Raw genomic sequence first — 20,490 nt, forward strand, 5'->3', positions numbered from 1 at the left:
ACTCGGATTTTAGGGGCGAGTGGGGAGCCATGGCGATGTTCTCAGCCCTCGGGCTGTTCATGCTGTGCCAGCTTTTGACATCATCTACAGCCCAGGTAAGCGGTGGCTTTGGTGCGCCCGTCCGTCCGTCCATTCGAGCTGGTTCCAACCTGTAGCCTTCAGCTGTGCTCCGAGTTGCGGTCTGTGCGTCGCCAATCGGCCACAGGCTTGGAGGCTTTCAAGAAGTAGCTACCCTCATGATTTCTGATACCATGATAATTATCTGCAATGTCCTATGATGAGAACTATTGAGAATGAGATGTGGTGGTTTGTTTATTTCTTTATCTCTATCTCTCTCAGCCTATCGCCATTTTTGATGAACTTTTGACCTAGTTGTGTATAGACAGATATAACGGGCTTTGATTTAGTCCCTCGAGTCATGTTTTTTGTTGCATAGTAAGTTGATGTGTTCAATGATTTGTCAATGGCTATTGCTGATCTCCACCACTATTGCACTATTATATTGATATTACCGCCATCAGATTGGGGGTATTTATTTGACTGTCTACAGGTGACAGTTACTGGCAGTAGTTTTTGCAGTCATCTTTTTTCATTTACTTGCGAGGGTTTATGAAATCAGGGTTGTGTTTTCCTTGGGGCTGAGGAATGCGAAGCCTGGAGATCAGTGGCCTGGCCTGGGCACAATGGCACCTTTGTTCATTCAGCCGTGCTCATGTGAAGCCGAAGGAAACACTAAATCTTATAATTCTGGTTGCCCAAAATTGAATCCATTGTATTTGTGTGAATAGTCTGCGAAGTGTCCCATCATAATTTCTCTTTTAAAAGATAATTTTGTGACCGTGTAAGAATATTCACCCTCCGCGTAATTTGGAGCATTTATGCGTCATTGCGCACGCTTATGTAGGCGCATATCATATATTTCATGATAGCCTTCCCTTCATTATCTCATCTTCCCAGAATATTATAACGGAATTAGGGAGTTACTCTTAATTATTTTTATTTTGTTGGAGATTGAAAGCAATGCATAATACTGTAGGCCTACCAATGGTCATTTCTCCCCTCTCATTCTGATGCATGATCAATCCACAGAAATGTTATGCGACCAGTTTCAGCATTGTATAGCATACATTTCAAACTTTAGGCCTAGCCTATGTATAATTTATCTGTGTTAAAGGTTCCTCCAGTCCAACGTCTACATGTACTAGGCCTACAATACTCATGGCTGTCCTATTCCCATTTGAACAAGGAAGGCTACTGCTATAGAGTATCACACAATTGTAATGCTTGTGTTATTTTATTGGCTCTGACAGTATTTGTGTTGTGTTGCAGAGAGCCGGACCACGAGGAGCCGGTGGTCCAATGGGACCTCCAGGACCCCTAGGAAAGGATGGCACAGACGTGAGTTGACCAGAGAGGCAGCGGCGATAGAGGCTCTCACACTGGCCTGGGGAAATCTGTGAAGTGGGGCATGAAACTGGGCTAGGTTTTACAATTATCTGACCATAGTTGACGATGCGTTGTGACATAATAATATGTACCGAACCTTTTTACACTGTTTTACCTGGACACATTCTTCAAATGATTTCCAAGGGCTGAACTATCATTTAAAATGATGAGAAATAAAGAGAGATATAGCAACAATCTACTCAGGTTGTCACGATTAACTAACTACTAAATTGTTAATTCGTAACAATTAATGTGTCAACAATTTCAAAACATAGTCCGAACCAATCAAAAGACCCTCTTACTCTTATCATGACCCCCCACATACAGTAGATGTAGCACAGCTCAGACAAGATAATGATATAAAAGTATTTCTCTTGCAGTCAGATTGTGGCTAAGTGCTCTGTAGTTATCTAGTTATAATAGGCTGACTCCTCCCACCAGGAATCAGTGACCCACCCCTCAGGTATTTTGTCATCATTATGTACGCTCAGCACAAATGCTCTGCTCATCTATTGGCTGGCAGGTAGGTTCATACAGCGGTGTGAAAAGGAAAGTAAACCTGACATATTTGTCCAATTTCAGAGGGGAAATAGGATTACGTGCAAAAAACTAAACATTTGTTCACATGGTCCCAAAATGACTTTCGCTTCAGATGCTGGATCCCCAAAACAAAGGCTCCAACTTTGTTCTATACTTTGAAAAGAAATTCAAAATGACATAAAAAAATATGTTTTAAACCTCTGAAGTCTCTAAGATTTTGGGGATTGAATACTTCTGTTGTTTTAGTAAAGTAAAGAAATGCCCCAGTCATACAGAGGACCCATTCATTCATACATTCCCCAACCCTACGAGAGCATCTTAAATTACCCCTCACACCTCCCCCCGTCAACCCCCTCTCCACACCAAGCTGAGGCTTTCATCATGTGACCACTGAGCACTGTGGAAGCACAGGGTCCATTTTAGTACTGTTTATTTTTCCCCTTTGCCCACTGGTGCAGTTAGGGCAGAGGGTAACTACAAGCTCCTGTGTGCTAAAGCACTTCATACACCCAGACTCACTGTCTATGCCTTGCAGCCCTTCAGCACACACACACACACACTAGATTGAGACCTAAAAGAGACTCAAAATCTCTAAACACAGGTTTTCCTGGCATGAAACAATCACTATCTCAGGCGCATTCAATAAGAACTGGCAGGCTATGGTCTAACAAAGTTCTTTCAGGTTTTTGACTGATTACATGTAAAGAGAAATCCAACACTGAGATAACTATTTGGGAGTAACGTTTTGCATGTCATTTGTGACAATGGATGGACAGGTGTCCATTTTTCTTATACTGTGTTGTTTATGTCATTGACAGGGCAAAACAGGCCCTGCTGGACTCCCGGGGAAGTCTGTGAGTATGACAACAAAACCTTTTTTTTTTACGTCCGTTTATCCTCTGGTAAATCTGCTTGCATGTTCAAATACAAAGGAATAGGTAATTTTACATGCAATAGTTGAGGAAGAGGAAAGTCATTATAACTGAGTTATATGCTGAGTCCTTATAACACAGAACTATGCCTATGGTTTTAGGGAACCAAAGGGAAAGCAGGGGGTGCTGGAGGATTAGGGACCCCAGGTCTGCCAGGCCTTCCAGGAGTGGACGTAAGTGACTGGTAGACACACACACACACAAACACACCCACACACACACTCACACACACACACACACACACACACACACACACACACACATACACACACACACACACACACACACACACACACACACACTCTCTCTCTATCTCTCTTCGCCCATCAACACGTGTGGGAGGTCTGGAATATGCTACTTGTCTTTATAATTGGCGTATCAAGGTTTGTTGAAAAGCTCCCCTTTGGCTTCCATTGCAAAGATCTCATACTGTAGATATAAACTGTAATTTAAGGCTCTACGCCTCAAGCTGAAGTCCTTGGCAGCAGCATAACGTTTTTGGCTTCAATGCATCCCGGTTTTTGACTGACTACCCGGAGAAGACTGATTCATACTGAACAATCCTTCAGAAATAGAAGCACGTAGATGCCAGGGGAATCTGATGGATGTAGCACAGCATCCTTTGATTTCTACCTCCACTCGCCTCCCTTGGTAGATGCATAGAGAAAGTATCCTGTCTTATATTCGGTGCTACAACATAGCCCAAAGCTACATCTTGTTAGAGACCTCGATGTCATTCTCTCAACTGAAAGCATAATATAATGTAACGTAACCACATACTTTAGTCTGTATACCTCATGCATTCATGAAGGTTCACTATTCTATACTACGCAGTACATTTCCCATACTGTTCCAAGACAACTGACCACCACTGACGTGACAAGTCTGTCTTTAATTCCCATACGCAACCAACCGTATTGTGAAAAAGGAGGTGAGATTGGTTCTAATGATTCGGTTCAATTCGACTGGCCTGTAAATTGTTTCTGATCTCTCCCCAGGGACTGACGGGTCCTGATGGTCCTGCGGGGATTGACGGCCCTCCAGGGGAGGCGGTAAGTGTTTCTCTGTCTCTCAGGGTTCCTGTGTGTTTTGCTCCTGGATACACCCCATTGGGTTTCATGACCTCTTAAACTGAAGTCTGTCTCTTTGGCCTAATCAATCAGCCACTAAACGTACACACACACACACACACACCATACACACACACTTGCACACACCCACCATACACACACACTTGCACACACCCACACACACACACACACACACCATACACACACACTTGCACACACCCACACCAAACACACACACACACGCACGCACACACACACACACACACACACACACACACACACACACACACATACATACAGAATGCACATAACAACAAAGGCTCGCACTCATACTGTAAAAGGTCTCTAGTGAAATAGAAGACCATGACCCTAGGATAAGGTAAGTGTTACACCAGCTTGTGTTTATCATTACTGTGTGACCCCCCCTTAGAACAGAAAGCGGGGTTCATAGGAATGTTTTAGGGAGGTCATTAGAGGGGTCTTGCTGGGCTAAAGCTGCTACCAACTGTCAGGCCGCTGTTTCTCCCTGTCGGCCCGGATTTGTTGAGCCGGCTCTAGCTCTATGTGGGAATGTTCTTAATGAGGATCAGGTGACCAGGACCCAGCACTGGCTGCCGATTCCTTAATTCCGCCCGGAATGCACACAGCTTCCCACCAATCCGAGCCAGACTGTAGGAAGCAGGGAGATCTATTCTACGCTCGCTGAAGCTGGGGCAAAAATAGGTGTTTTCCCCTGAGGAAGATGAAGGAGAGAGAGAGAGACAGAGAAAGAGTGCGCGAGAGAGAGAGAGAGAGAGAGAGAGAGAGAGAGAGAGAGAGAGAGAGAGAGAGAGAGAGAGAGAGAGAGAGAGAGAGAGAGAGAGACGGGTGGTGTGGCGTGAAGGCGTTGCAGCGCCCCTAATGATGTTCCAGGAACCACAGGACTCGATATCAAGAGTTATGAGTCATGCATTAAATATGAGATATGAATAAGGATGTGAAAGAAGATTCTGTGATCTCAACTTGAAGGCTGTAAACGGGTAACGCCGACATTAGCCTCCAGTGATTTGTGGAACTAATTAGGAAATCCGTGTTCACCTGACTGTTTTAATTACCTGGATTTAAAGCTTTGTGCTACGATTGGCGGAAGAAAAAAACGGTCAAGTGTTTCCTGGCTAACATTCATGCACTAATGGGATGACGCAGGGAAGGCTCTTCCCTCCCCCAGCTCAAGATGAAGGAATTTTGGCTGAGAAACTAGACGCTGTACAGCACTTGTTGTTCATAACAAACCAGTTGAATTAATTATTAATTGTAATTATTATCGACTCTCCCCTACCAATCCAGACGGCTTTTTTTTTAACGTTTGTTCACCGGTGAATCAACATTGTGGAGCAAGGTTGAATCACTGTTGAACTGTGTTTCGATTTTGAAACGTTATTTTTTCCCCCCAAAAAAATCAACATTGAAACAACAACTGACATTATTTCAACCATATTTCAATGTTGAAGGTCGGTCACATGCCGGCTGGGAAGACAAACTGTGTCAATGGTGATCACACCTGCCCAGTCACAGCACAATGAGGCTAATGTTTGCATATTGATGGAGATGTTAGGCCGGGGGCCCATAGAGTATGGGAGTGTTTTCACTTTTTTCACTTTTAACTAAATATCCCATGTGAGGTTCCAGCCCTACAGTTTTAGGATGTATCCAGAGCCTGTAGGATCAGTGGAGTTGTGTTCAGGGATCATGGTATCACTGTGGGGTAGTGGTGGTCTAGTGGATAGTGAGTTGGACTTGTGATCGGAAGGTTGTGAGTTCAAATCCCGCCTGAAACCACACCACTACTAGTGTGCCCTTGAGTAAGGCACTTAGCCCTCAGTTACTCCAGGGGGAATGTCCCTGTAATTCGTAAAAGTCGCTTTGGATTAAAAGCGTCTGCTAAATGGCAAAATTAATTAATTCATGGTCTAACCAAGCAGACAAGAAAAGTCTGATTATTGTCATAACAGAATCAGTGAGCAGAACGATTAGAGATATGCAAAGATGAAAAATAAAAACAAGCCAACACACACATTCCTCACATCACATGCCTGCCTGCATGCGTGTTTCTGTGTGTGTGTGTGTGTGTGTGTGCGTGCGTGCGTGCGTGCGTGCGTGCGTGCGTGCGTGCGTGCGTGCGTGCGTGCGTGCGTGCGTGTGTGTGTGTGTGTTTGTGCACCAGTCTAGCCCCATACTCCAGTTTACACAGTGTGGAATGCTGCAGGTTGCCGTGACACCACTATGTTAAGGCTGACAGTGGCTCTCCTTCCCACTCACACCACACAGGCACTCCAAACACAGCTGAGGGGGGAGGGACAGGGTGTGGGGGGGGGGGGGGAGAAAGAAGGGGAACCATGATGGGAAGCAGTGGGAGAAAGAGGCCGGAAAGGAGGAAGAGATATTGAGTGTCAGGCTAAGTTAGGATCATTCTGCAGGTCAAATCAGGTCAACGCAGTTTACTGTTTTTTTTTTATTATTATTCTTTTGTGCTGTATTGTACAGCACTTTGAGCTGCATTCTTATGTATGAAAGGTGTTATATAAATAGAGCTTGTTATTATTATTATTTGAAACATCTTAGAAAAGCCACTCGTCCTTACAGTAGAAGTGTTTGGAAGATGCCTGTTCTACTAGCTGCTTTTGTTGCGGCTCTCAGGGGACATTATCAAAATGCTATCTGTTAACGCTCTATCAAAGCTTAGTACACCTCGTTGAAATGTGAATGCATGCAGAAATGCTACTTTGGATTTGACAAGCATTATTCCATGGCAACTGTAAGGCAATTTCCTTGTGTAATTAACTTGTAACGAGTATTCAAGTACAGGCAGTTAATTACTTCTTCATAATTAATTCTGCCTCACAAGAAAATATAAAAGGCTAAAGTGGTACAGTTAAGAACTGTACAGTATAACTGCTTGCAATTTGCTAAGCTATTAGAGGTTGGTATTACACAGATGATTACTCTTGTATCACAAGGCATGAGTAATATTGCGCACCACCAACGACCGAGTCTTTATTACTGCACATCATTTGGTCTGTTGAACTTCTCTGAGAGGATCTGTGTCTGTGTGTCCACAGGGCGATGCTGGACCTCCTGGACCAGGTGGACCTCCTGTAAGTACTTCCACACCTCTGTTACACCATACAATCACACCTGTTACCTTACACCATATGATCACACCTGTTACCTTACACTATACAATCACACCTGTTAATCACACCTGTTACCTTATACTATACAATCACACCTGTTAATCAAACCTGTTAATCACACCTGTTAACTTACACTATACAATCACACCTGTTACCTTACACCATACGATCACACCTGTTACCTTACACCATACGATCACACCTGTTACCTTACACCATACGATCACACCTGTTACCTTACACTATACGATCACACCTGTTAATCACACCTGTTACCTTATACTATACAATCACACCTGTTAATCAAACCTGTTAATCACACCTGTTACCTTACACTATACAATCACACCTGTTACCTTACACTATACAATCACACCTGTTAATCACACCTGTTACCTTACACTATACAATCACACCTGTTAATCAAACCTGTTAATCACACCTGTTACCTTATACTATACAATCACACCTGTTAATCAAACCTGTTAATCACACCTGTTAACTTACACTATACAATCACACCTGTTACCTTACACTATACAATCACACCTGTTACCTTACACTATACAATCACACCTGTTACCTTACACCATACAATCACACCTGTTACCTTACACTATACAATCACATCTGTTAACTTACACTATACAAGCGGGTAAGCGGGTATCAAACTCACAACCTTCCGCTAACAAGTTAACTCCCAATGGCGGAGCTGCTAACGGGCCTTATACAGGGTCGTTACAACACAATCACACCTGTTAATTTACACAATGCCCTAATCTATCTTACACTTACACTTTCCTCTGTTTACCAGTCTCATCCTACTCTATATCAGAAACTTTAAAGCACCCTCACTAGACCCCAACAACCTCACCTTCCACTATATCAACCTGACATCACCACTCTTAGACGATTACATCAGTGTTGTGTCTCATCACTAGTGTGTGTCCTAATCTGCATTCCCCTGTCTTCCGTAGGGCAGAGGGAGACCAGGAGCCCCAGTGAGTAACTGAATACCATCCACTGTTTTCTTTTGTCATCACTTGTGTGTGTGTGCGTGTGTGTGTGTGTGTGTGTGTGTGTGTGTGTGTGTGTGTGTGTGTGTGTGTGTGTGTGCGTGCGTGTACATGTGCGTGTGTGTGTGCGTGTGTGTGTACGTGTGTGTGTGTGTGTGTGCGTGTACGTGTGCGTGTGTGTGTGTGTGTGTGTATGTGTGTGTGTGTGTGTGTGTGTATGTGTATGTGCGTGTGTGGGTGTGTGCATGCACGCTCATGCGCAAGCGTGTGTTCTTGCACCCATCCCATTTCTATTGTTTTCAGGGGCCATCAGGAGAGAACGGTCTGCAGGGTGGAGTCGGGCCACAGGGGTCAGTGGTGAGTGTCTGACCTGCACCGATTCATTCTACAATTCTACATCCATAACAGATTCTACAGTACACCAGGGCGCCTGGGTGGCATAGCTCACTAAGGGACATGCGCATCACTGATGGATAGGTGATTCACTTACTTGGACGAATGTATTTGTCTACCTAATCGCAGGGGGTCCCTGGTTTGATTCAGCCATCTACCTGTCCTGCATGTCATCCCTCCTCTCTCTCACCCATCCTTCCTCCTGTCAATCTCGACTGTCTCTATCCCAATAAAAGCAGAAATACCCTAAAACATATATATTGGAGGCGGGTAAAAAAGAAATACAGTACATCAGTCACACAAAATGGAAAATATACAGATGATACACATGATTCAACCCTGGGCTGGCCTGGAGAGCTGAGTGACTAGGAGAGTAATGGCTTCAAAATCCAATCCCTTTTCCACTCTTCACTTGAGCAAGAATCAACAGGATTAGCATAAAGCACCTCTTTACAGCAGTCAAGTAGGAGCATCAGAGTAGTAACCACCAGGGTGGAGGGGGTCCTGTCGAGTGGGCTGCCCCCGGCGCTGGGTGTGGACTCCGGAGAGCGGAGCGGAGAGAGAGAACCCAGACTGATTGGAGTGATCATCGCCAGGCACGATTTCAGTGTCTCTTTGGAGAGATGCTGATGATGGGTTTGGAGAGGGAGAGACGGCTGAGATGGGCTCTGAGTGGGATATCACGAGGGTCGTAGGACAGGGTGACGCGAACACAATAGACATTCTGCAGGCCGGCCATATATTCATTCATCACAGACTCACACAGAGAATCAGGATAACTGGTCAGGTTCAATATGCCCCCGAGGACTACGATTTAGAGTAGACAGTGTTGTTGTTGTTATTTATTTATTTATTTATTTTTCTGCCACTAATCAAGGTTTCCTCTGCCTTTTTCCCAGGGCGGTGAGGGTCCTTCAGGACTTGCCGGTCCCTCTGGGCTTGATGGACCTCCAGTAAGTACAGAACACTCACATTTGATAGCAATACAAATGGCATCACTGCAGCGATGATCACTTTCTTACTGCCATCTGGTGGACATTTATAGCATGACTACACAGCGTTATAGATGGGGTGAGTGATTAAAAGACACTTAACATATCCATCTAATGTTCACTCTCTCTCTCTCTCTCTCTCTCTCTCTCTCTCTCTCTCCTTCTCTAAGGGTCTTCCTGGGGCCCTCCCCGATGGTAGTGGAGATCTTCTGGTAAGTTTGAGGTTGTTTTTCAGATCTAACAACACATTTCAGGAAATTAAGCCTGAAGAAATGCTTCAGAAATGTCTCTACACTACATAGCTATGCGGTGCATCCTAGCACAGTAGAGTGACCATATAGGTCTGGCACATCCTCAGTCCTCTCCCAGTGAAGTGTGGTAGTCAGTGTTGTGTCTCTGTCCCCTTGCAGTGTCCTGCCATCTGTCCCCCTGGTCCCTCTGGGCCTCCTGGGATGCCTGGATTCAAGGTGAGATGAGGCCTAGTTGACTCTACATAAATACTTTTGACCTCTAAACTTCTAAAATCTACACCCTTCAAATAAAGTCCTTCCTCAGGAACATGAAAAGCAAGGTTGACTGTATAAACCCTCTCTCTCATTCTCTTGGTCTAACCCTCTATATCCCCCCCCCCTCTCTCTCTCTTTCTTTCTCTCTCTCTCCCTCTCTCTCTCTTCATGTAGGGTCACACAGGACACAAGGGAGACAAAGGCGAGCTTGGGAAAGATGGAGAGAAGGTGAGGTCAATGGGAAGGAGACAGCTGGGAAATGTCATAGAGCAAGTCTTTAAGTCAGCAAACCAGCATTTAAGTCCTTATACAAATACTGAATGTTTCTCTCGTGTCTTCACATGCTGAGGATGGAAAAGAAGGTTTGTGTGATTCCAAACAATGACAGTGTATCTGACTAATAAAGACTTCTTTTTTTCTTTTTCACATGTTTTACATGTGTTTGTTGTTGTTGTTGTTGTTGTTGTTGTTGTTGTTGTTGTTGTTGTTGTTTGTTGTTGTTGTCTCTGTCTCTATGGCATTAACAATGTGTTCTGTCTCCTCTCCCAGGGTGACTCTGGCCCACCTGGTCCACCAGGTATTCCTGGCACTGTGGGTCTGCAGGTGAGTCACACACACACACACACACACACACACACACACACACACACACACACAAACAGAGAATACAGAATTGACACATTTGCCTCAAATACATTGCACCAAACACCACCATTCCACCTGTTTGCTATGTGTTTACACCGTCCATTGTCCATCTGCTTTAGCCCTTATACTGCTGATTGAATACCTCAGTGACTGATTGGTCCTGATGGTTGCACCTGATTCTGATTGGTCTCATCCTCTATTGCTGTTTCCCAGGGTCCTCGTGGTCTGAGGGGCCTCCAGGGGCCAATGGGGGGAGTGGGAGACAGGGTGAGTACTAACCACCCTCAGAACTCCGAACATGGACATTTGTCCAATTCCCCTTACAAATCATCCCTTACATGGGCGGCCTGCCGATAAAGCTGTGTGTGAATTCTATTTTCCTCGTTGTTGAATACTTGTAATTGTTTATTTCTCGTTTCCTCTTTTCAGGGTTTGACTGGTTTCCGCGGCAAACCAGGCATTGCTGGCGTCATCGGAAAGACAGTGAGTCTCTCCTTGTTTTGTAAAGTGTTTCGTGGAGTGTATGTAACGTATTAGGCTATAGACGGTGTCAGTGTCTATTTCGTCATGTTCAGTATAGGCCATTTGGTCTCATCAATAAAAAGCTCTGTGTGTGTCATTTGATAATTCCAGGGTGATGCTGGAGAGAAAGGACCAGAGGGATTTAGAGGGCCAAAGGGAGAGATTGTGAGTAAAAAAAAAGACATGTAACATTTGGATGCAGCATTTGTATACTATTTGTATGTAGACAGGAGGCCCAATGCCCTGTTAGAAACATACAGTGTCAGTGCCAGTAATATAATGTTGTTTTTCAACAGGGCAAAATTGGTCCAAAGGGAGGTTATGGTGGAGCAGGACCCAAAGGGGAGCCCGTAAGTGTCTATCCTAAGCGCCTGTCTCGAAATACAAAGCTCTAATAAAAAAACAAAAAACATTGGGACTCTCAGATCCCTCAGCAGCTGACTGTTTGTCTCCTCCTCAGGGTATCCCTGGCAGAGATGGGAAAGACGGAACCCAAGGCTTAGACGGGGAGAAGGTAAGGGGCACTTTGTTCTCCCAGCATGCTCCGCTCTGCTTCATTTTCTTCCCGTGAGTCCACACTGACGGCATGGCTGATGTCATAGTGACAGTGATTCTTCTCTGTGTTGCCAGGGCGATGCCGGACGGAACGGGGTACCCGGTGAGAAGGGACCCAACGGCCTCCCGGTGAGTATCCCTCAGTGTGTCCGTGTGTGTGGTCTCTGTGGAGAGCGTGACATTATCAGCTAAGTGTCCCGCTGTGCCGAATATGCCACTACCTTTTATAGCAATATGCCACTACCTTTTATAGCAACCCACTGTGTCATCTCCCACACACACACTGATTCTCTGATTCTACACACAACTCATGACCACCCGTGGCCACCGTGGCCCCCCGCACCCCCCACACATGAGTGAGGTACTGGCCGATGTTGCTAGTAGCCTCTGTGCTCTCTGAGAACAGTCCCCCAGTCACCGTTCCCCCAAGACAATGAAGATGTTGTCACATACTGTTAGTGTCCCCAAAGCCCTGTGCCCTGTGGGCTAGAAGACTGCATCTCTCATAAACAGTATGATATTCTCCTGAAGCCGCCTCTGCCTCCACTAGCAGCCACAGTAGTAGAATTAGCATCCCCCTCAGTCTCCTGCAGTGGATTTCTCAGTCACTGTATGTATATCAATGTGGACATATAAGAAGGTGTTGCATTTACGTATATCTCTAAGCTCATTAAAATATATGATGATTGAGCCTTTAATATGTACTTCATTACAAAACAAATCATATAGTGATTAAAGTGGAGACTGTTGCAAAGCAACGTACGGTATGACTAATATTCATATGTTCTCAGTTCTCAAGCCCAAGCGTGATGGCACTGTGGGTAATACCGTGGAGTCATGTTGACGATATTCTTTCATTTCAGGGCTTACAAGGAAGGGCTGGATCAAAGGGATCCAAAGGAGTGGTTGTGAGTATAACAACAATGCACAGCCACGTCACGACACCAGGCATGTCCTAAAGACACACGTAAACAGAGAAGTCATACAGCCAGTGGATAACCTCCCTCTAACAACCCATTCTGTCAACTTGTCCCCAGGGTGATTCAGGAGAGATGGGAGAGGCAGGGCCGTCGGGAGAGCCAGGTATTCCTGTATGTATCTGATGGGTTGCAGTGGGGTTGGGTTCTGTGGATCTATATGTGTGTTAACTGAGACAAAGACATGTTGATAACAGGATGTTGTTAGTGTGATGTCAGTCCAGTATCAGCTCCGCTCACCTGTCTGCCCCGTCACTTGACTCCTCCCCCAGGGCGACATCGGTATCCCAGGAGAGAGGGGATTGGCCGGACCCAGAGGAGTGGCTGTAAGTAGTCAAGGTCATCGTTCAATACCCCGTATCCATGGCAATGTGTCTGTGACTGCCTGTGTCGACGGCTAAGAACGGATGCCATGTACTGTAGGTATGGCGGGTAAGGGCACTGCCAGAGGGTGCCATTCTTCCAGGGAGTGTCAAACTGAATACTTGTCAGCATACAATAATACTGGGAATGACCCTTAAGATGATGATAATATTAGTTACAATCGAATTACAAGATGATAAAAAAAAAGGCTGAAATTGAGCCTTATTGTAAGAACAAACGTGCTTAGACTTTCTATATGTCTGGGGGCCAGACACGCTTCTCTATGCGAGACAGAGCTGACCCAGACTGATCCATCCATCTGAGTGACAGATATTATATATATTCTATTCATGAGTCTGCCTCTCTCTCATTAAGTGGACTGGAATGAAACATGAGCACAGACAGAGGCACAAATCATATTATTTCAGCTGCCAACAAGACTTTTGAGTCGTTATTTTCTCCCTGAAGTTCGAGCGTAGCAGTAAATTTAGTCTAAAAGCTGTTCAAACAAGACTCACTGTATATATCAATGTGGACATACAGTATAAGACGGTGTTGCAGTTATATCTCTAAGCTCATTAACATATATGATGATTGAGCCTTTAATATGTACTTCATTCAAAACAAATCATATAGTGATTAAAGTGGAGACTGTTGCAAAGCAACGTACAGTATGAATAATATTCATATGTTCATACAATACAGTATATATAGTCCCATTCCCCCCCAGCAATATAAGGATACATGGAGGTACTTTAAGTTAGAATGATTTATCCTCTTTATCTTTCTTACACTGAGAGAGATAAAGAGCACGTGCAGTAACTCTTTAGGGTACCTCTCTAAAAGTACACTATTAAATGGCTGTAGCCTCAGTGTCCGACTGAGGTTAAGCCAGGCAGGAATGTATGAAAGAGGGGCGCAGGAGAGAAGTGCAGAGGGACAGAGGGGTCTTTGTCTGCTGATCCATATCAGAGCCCTCCAGGGGCTACAGCAGCAGCAGCAGCTCTATAGCCAGGTGGAACTTCCTCATCACTGCTGGACACAGCCTCTCTTTCAAAGCATTCCACAGAATACACACAAATAATATGATCAAGCAGTACATGCCCTGATACACCACACAATCACCCTATTAATATAATAATAATAATAATAATAATAATAATAAGATGTATTTATATAGGACCTTTCATACAGTGCAGCTCAAAGTGCTGTACAATACAGAGCAGAAGAACAAATTAAAAACAGAAAAACAACTCAGACATCAGCGAAATGCTGTGAAATACAGTGCAAAAGAAAGAAAAAGTAACAAATTAAAATTAAAAACATACAAGGAATAACAGTAAATGAATAGACTCTTGCGCATGGTAATGATGGAATAAAAATATTTTGGATGAGTGAGGAAGAGGTCTATATTATAAGTTTGAACTGAGATACCTCCTGTGGCTTTCTCATGTGCTTCCTGTTGTGTTGTGCTAACATGTTGTTATCTGTTTCCCAGGGGGGCCTCGGACTAGTGGGCAACATCGGGCCTCAGGGTGTCAAAGGTTTCCAGGTCAGTTGCATGCTGGGATATGAAATAGCTGGTGTATATTCCATATGAATGTCTGAGGGGTAGCACCACTACCAGTAATCCATATGCTTTTATTGTGCTGCTAGCAGTGTGGGTAGTGTTAGAATTGGAACCGTATGCTTATAATCGGTGCTTAAAATAGAGTTGCGCTTTCATTCAATACATTAAATACTCTGTGTTGATTCAAACACTCAATTTGTGATCAGATCTGTGAACAAGATCCCCTGACTGTACAGTTACTCTACTGTTAATAATAAATAAAACATTTTACAACATAATAATAATATCTCTTCCTTCTTCTAGCAATGTGACTGCCAATGGCACCTGGTCCTAGCATAGCTATTTGCTTATGATGACTGACGTACAGATGATTCACTTACTTTAGACAAATGTACTTTGGATAAAATCGTCTGCGAAATGATCAAAAATGTCCAAATGTAAATGTCTATGTCATGTCCAACAGGGAATCAAGGGGGCTCTCGGGGACGCTGGCCTTCCTGGACCAACCGGAATCCGAGGAGGATTTGGTGAGAGGGTGAGTGAGAACCGTGCAACACAGAACACCTGCTGGTCATGGACCTCTCTGAATGGTCCGCTCCAGACCCTCTCTGAATGGTCCGCTCCAGAACCTGGTTCCAACTGTTGAACATCACTCTTTCACCAATAGTCCCCCACCTCTACACTGCAATGCAGGTCTTGTGTGAATAAAGATAAACATTTAAACCAGGCAGTCAGTCAGTGAGCACAGTGAGCACATGACTGACTGAATCCATATTGGCCAACACCAGGACACTTTTCTGTCAATGAAAATCCCTTTCCCAGAGGAGAGCCCTTGAATATACTGTAACTAGCTACACAAGACTGTCTTCACAAGATCTCACATTCAAATCTCTCTCCCTGTCTCTCTCTTACTCACACACACACACACACACACACACACACACACACACACACACACACACACTCAGAGAAAGACCACAGACATACCGTAGCCATCTCTATACGGACAGCAGAGTAGTGTACGTTCACAACCTGGTGAGTGCCTGTGTATTCATTCATCCCCCCGACTCCAGTGGTGTGTGTTAGTACTGTACCCAGGAAGGGGGTAACAAAGCTGCCTCCTGTTCAGGCGCCCAGGGCAGAACAAAGTGGTCTTTATCCCCCTACTCCAACCCCACCACGCCTCCCTCCCTCCATTCCCCCTTCCATCTCACTCTACCTGCACTACTGCCGCTCCCCTCAAACTACTGGCTCTCATTTACTCAACAGTTTTCTCTGTCTCCCTCTCTCTCTCTCTCTCTCTCTCTCTCTCTCTCTCTCTCTCTCTCTCTCTCTCTCTCTCTCTCTCTCTCTCTCTCTCTCACTCTCTCTCTCTCTCTCTCTCTCTCTCTCTTCTCTCATTCTGTTTCTCTCACAGGGTCCAGTAGGAGCATCAGGGGCTAAAGGAGACATGGTAAGGACACGTTGCGTGCCACAGTTGCAGCTTCCCCCATTAGAGCCAAACCAGTCAGGGGTCAGTTGTTACACCAGAGACAATAGAAACCTCTTCTGTACAATGTACAGATGATCTCCATTCAACATTCTGACTGCTGGTTTTGGTTTTTTACGCCTCAGGAATGAGCTTCCAGAGTAGCTCAAGGCAGCCCAGACACTCTTCCCCATCATCTCAGGCCTAAAAACCCACCTCTTTAGACAGGGCTTTTAGTAGCTGTCTCACTGTTTCTTGTTTTGTGTGTTTGTCTCTCTGGCTCTGTTCTATGTGTCCCATTGCCTTGTAAAGTGACCGTGGGTCTGTGAAAGGCGCTATATAAATTGAAGTTATTATTATTATTTAGGGCCTTCCTGTAGTTTCCTTTGTTATTTGTTCTTGTTTGTTTTTTCTGTTAATGCACTCAGCTCATGTGCTTTGATATTATACAGATGAAAAGAGTGTTACAAATTATTGTTATTATTAATAATTGTTCTTGTGTTTCCTGTTTAGGGCATGGCAGGAAGTGATGGTCTGCCAGGCGAGAACGGAGAACCTGTGAGTTCTTTCTTAAAATCAGTAAAACTACTTAACCCGATTATTCACACAGCACAGTGATCTACTGAAAAATGATAATGATAAGTAAATCCTCATGATTATGGAGCACAACTGTATTACCAGTACCTGTAATTGATGTAATGCTTTAAGAATCGTTTATGCATTTTCTTTTGCCATATTTAATCATTTTCAGGGTCCATTCGGTCCAGTTGGCCAAAAAGGAGAGGTAAGTTATCCTTACATCTATATCTTGTTAAATAATTCTCTACCACAGTGTCATTCTCACCATCTTTCACTGCCCCAGACGAGAGTTCATTTCTTTCAACATTCTCTGAACGCTCTCAATCTTCACTCTCCTCTTCTCAGTAAATGCTGGTGCTTAAGCAGAAGGCCCTAGCTCACATTCCGTATTTAAGTGGATTAATTAGTATGAGGTATTACTACTTAAGCATTATAGCCTGCTCTTTAGAATCCCCACAGGGAAGAGAGGAAGCACGCTAAGCTGCAGCAAAATTAATGTAATTACATCCACAGCACTGATGTGGCTCACTAACTCTCACTGGCGCCAACTATCACTATCCTGTGTTGTTGTTGTTGTTGTTGTTGTTGTTGTTGTTGTATTCATCAACTAATTATTGAGCTAGAAAACACACCATATGTGCCTTGCCACTCATATTACTCACATGGGAGAGCATAACCTAATTTGTTCAAAACATCTTAAGGTTTTTGTCTTTAAATCTTTGTTCGAGAAGATCTATTTGTTGTGTGCACTCTCTATTCCTTCCCGCGTAGGAGCACGGACTCTTAGTCCAATAGGCTATGACAGCTGTTGATTTGATGTTGTTGTTGTTTATTGTTGTGCTCAGTCAGGGAAGCGTGGCGAGCTGGGACCCAAGGGTGTGTCCGGACCACAGGGAGAGCTGGGAGCCAGGGGGCTCCCTGGGAAAACAGGACTCATGGGCTTCCAGGGTGAACAGGGCCTGTCTGGAATTGCTGGAAAGATTGGTGTTCCTGTAAGTAACCGCTCTGATGCACACTCTGATGGAGGGTGAACTCTGTACTTAGTGTCACTAGAACATTTTTATTTATTTTTACAATTTCCTGTGCCCCTCTGTTTTCAGGGTAAACTGGCAAGCGAACAGCACATCAGGGAATTGTGTGGATCAATGATTGATGGTGAGGCCTTTTATCAATCAGAATGTTGTGGCACTCATAAATGGCTTTAGGGGGGTGCAGTGTCCTCCTTCCCCCTTACGATCAACAACGGAAATGAATTTATTTTTTATGAAAGACTAAGAACGTGTCTTTTTCTGTCCTCCCTGATCTCAGATCAGATGGCACAGTTGGCTGCCAACCTAAGGAGGCCCCTGTCCCCTGGTCAGGTGGGCCGCCCTGGCCGCGCTGGCTCCGCAGGAAAGCAAGGAGCCTCTGGGTCTATCGGACATCCCGGTGCCCGCGGACCTCCGGGGTACAGAGGGCTGCCTGGAGACCTCGGAGATCCTGGTCCCAGAGGTGAGAGAGGACACCATGACACGATGACCAAGCACCTTTTTGTGTGTGTGTGTGTGTGTGCGTGCGTGTGTGTGTGTGTGTGTGTGCCCTCAGGCTGAATCAGAGAAACAGGGGTCGGGTTGGGTCATGTCAATCCAGACGAAGTTTGCCCTGTTGCAGTTCCCATGGTAGCACCGTGGTTATACTGTCTTTTAAAATACGCTACCTTTCCCTCTCCGACAGGTGATGTTGGTGAACAGGGTGACAAAGGAACCATCGGTAAGGCCATTGAAGGGCCCGTTGGTGACCAAGGACATCAAGGTATGTCAGTTTGCATAGTGGATATCATTCAGTGTGAGTGGTTGGGACTAGAATGGTAGAGTTAAAGGGTTAACACAGCATATTTCCTACTACACCAAATATACACTCACTGAACACTTTAGTGGGGACACAGGGATGCACACGGTCAGCAACAATACTCAAATAGGCTGTGGCATTCAAGCAATGACTGATTGGTATTAACGGGCCCAAAGTGTGCCAAGAAAACATCCCCACACCACCTCCACCAGCTTGGACTGTTGACACAAAGCAGGTTGGGACCACGGAAGGTGTACAGGTGTTCCTAATAAAGTGTTCAGTGAGTGTATCTCTATCAGTGTTTCCCTGTTGGGGAGCTTGGCTCATTCTCTGCACGCTGTGGCCCCTAGGTATCCCGGGAGTGATTGGCATCGTCAAAGACGGGCGTGACGGATCTGTAGGAGACCCAGGAGAGCCTGGAGAGGCGGGCCGGACAGGCAGGACCGGACACGCAGGGTCCCCCGGAATCTGTGACACTGCTGTCTGCCAGGGGGCCTCACCCGCCGGGAAATCCACCAATCCCAAGAACCATTAAACATTACTTTCCTCTCCCTGAGACCATCCACACCAGGGAGGAAGAAATAGGAGGGGGAGAGGGCGGAGAGGCGAAAGATAACTTCCGTAACTTCCTCTTTAATATATTTAAAACAAGACGGGAACAGTAACATCAGAGATGTGAGATTCTTTTGAAAGAGAGGAAGAAAACCTCCCATGTTTTAAAGAACGAAAAAACAACAGTTTGGGAGGTCATAGAAGAGCTGAGAGACTAAAAATGTAGACTCCATCCATCAATGAAGTGGACGAAAGCTGACACAAATGGGCGATAGAACACCAGTCGCTCCAAATACCATCAAAAGTGAATAACAAAAAAAAAAAACGACTGAAAAACAACTTTACTGGAAAAGTGCTTATAGGCCATTCTTCTTCTTTTTTTTTTTTTTTTTTACCATTTACGTGTAAAAATATGTACATGTTGTTTCCCCACCCGCATAATCATTCTCAACATCCCTGTTAAATAACCCTCCAAACACTACAACTGTTTGTCCTTGCAGTGAATATGCACGTTTCAAGGTTCTTTCTGCAGTCTTACCTCACATGAAAAACAAACAAAATGTAAAATAATAGGAGCCAGAGACCAAACGCTCAGCCTGTCAAGGCGCTTTGGATGCACCGTCAGAAGAAATGCCAAAAAAAAGTGCCCTTGAAGTGATATTGTGTACATTGATGCAACCACAGTATTTTCTTTTCCAACCCTTGCTAGACTAGATTTGTTTTCTAAAAGCAATTTGTGAAGTTTTTCTTTTCTTTTCAAAATGTCTTGAAAAGAATGTCTAACTTTTCCTGATTACATGTTTTTGGTGGAGATATCCCCTCGAAAGACGTTTTGAAAATAAAAGATATGAACACGTTGTGGATGCATCAGAAATTGTAATTGTAGAATAACTCATTAACGATTTGTGTGCTTTATCTTTTTTATTTTGCAATGAACACATCCACTATGTACCGGTGCTGTAACTATTAAATATACATGATTTTAAATACTACTATTTATTATTTGTGGGTGACTGTTGTGTATGTACAGTAAGATGCTACAGCACCATGTTGTAAGAAATAACAAATAAAGCCACTTTTCAGTAAAACATTACTCTTTTCTACAAGTTAACAAACTGAATTTCATTGCTTTAAATCATTAACCAGACAGAAAAATACTAACCAAAGCCAAGTACAGTAAATCAACTCATATTTACTTTCAAATACAATCAAGAGGAATGTCACAGAAACATTAAAGAAATAACAGAACATGTTACTCATACTATGGCCTTAAACAATATAAATCTAATTGTCTCTAGTTAGTGGAGCAGCTGCACAACACAGATGTTTTATTGTTGCCACACACACACACAACACTAACACTT

General features: G+C 44.3%; 1 protein-coding gene across 1 annotated transcript; it reads left to right on the forward strand.

The window, feature by feature from the left end:
* Positions 1 to 29: 29 nt before the first annotated feature.
* Positions 30 to 19,109, forward strand: col9a3 (collagen, type IX, alpha 3; the record flags this gene model as incomplete). Its single annotated transcript, XM_080533897.1, has 32 exons — positions 30 to 95; positions 1,330 to 1,398; positions 2,805 to 2,840; positions 3,020 to 3,091; positions 3,917 to 3,970; positions 7,087 to 7,122; positions 8,139 to 8,162; positions 8,481 to 8,534; positions 9,470 to 9,523; positions 9,733 to 9,774; positions 9,973 to 10,029; positions 10,243 to 10,296; positions 10,618 to 10,671; positions 10,927 to 10,980; positions 11,143 to 11,196; positions 11,347 to 11,400; positions 11,532 to 11,585; positions 11,696 to 11,749; positions 11,866 to 11,919; positions 12,654 to 12,698; positions 12,828 to 12,881; positions 13,040 to 13,093; positions 14,629 to 14,682; positions 15,164 to 15,235; positions 16,118 to 16,153; positions 16,682 to 16,726; positions 16,920 to 16,952; positions 17,593 to 17,739; positions 17,848 to 17,902; positions 18,056 to 18,238; positions 18,461 to 18,538; positions 18,925 to 19,109. The coding sequence occupies 32 exons, from the start codon at positions 30 to 32 to the stop codon at positions 19,107 to 19,109; spliced, it is 2,037 nt and encodes a 678-aa protein (XP_080390023.1).
* Between the last annotated feature and the right edge of the window lie 1,381 nt (positions 19,110 to 20,490).

Source organism: Nansenia antarctica, assembly GCF_963989245.1.
Source record: "Nansenia antarctica genome assembly, chromosome: 6".
Taxonomy (NCBI): domain Eukaryota; kingdom Metazoa; phylum Chordata; class Actinopteri; order Argentiniformes; family Microstomatidae; genus Nansenia; species Nansenia antarctica.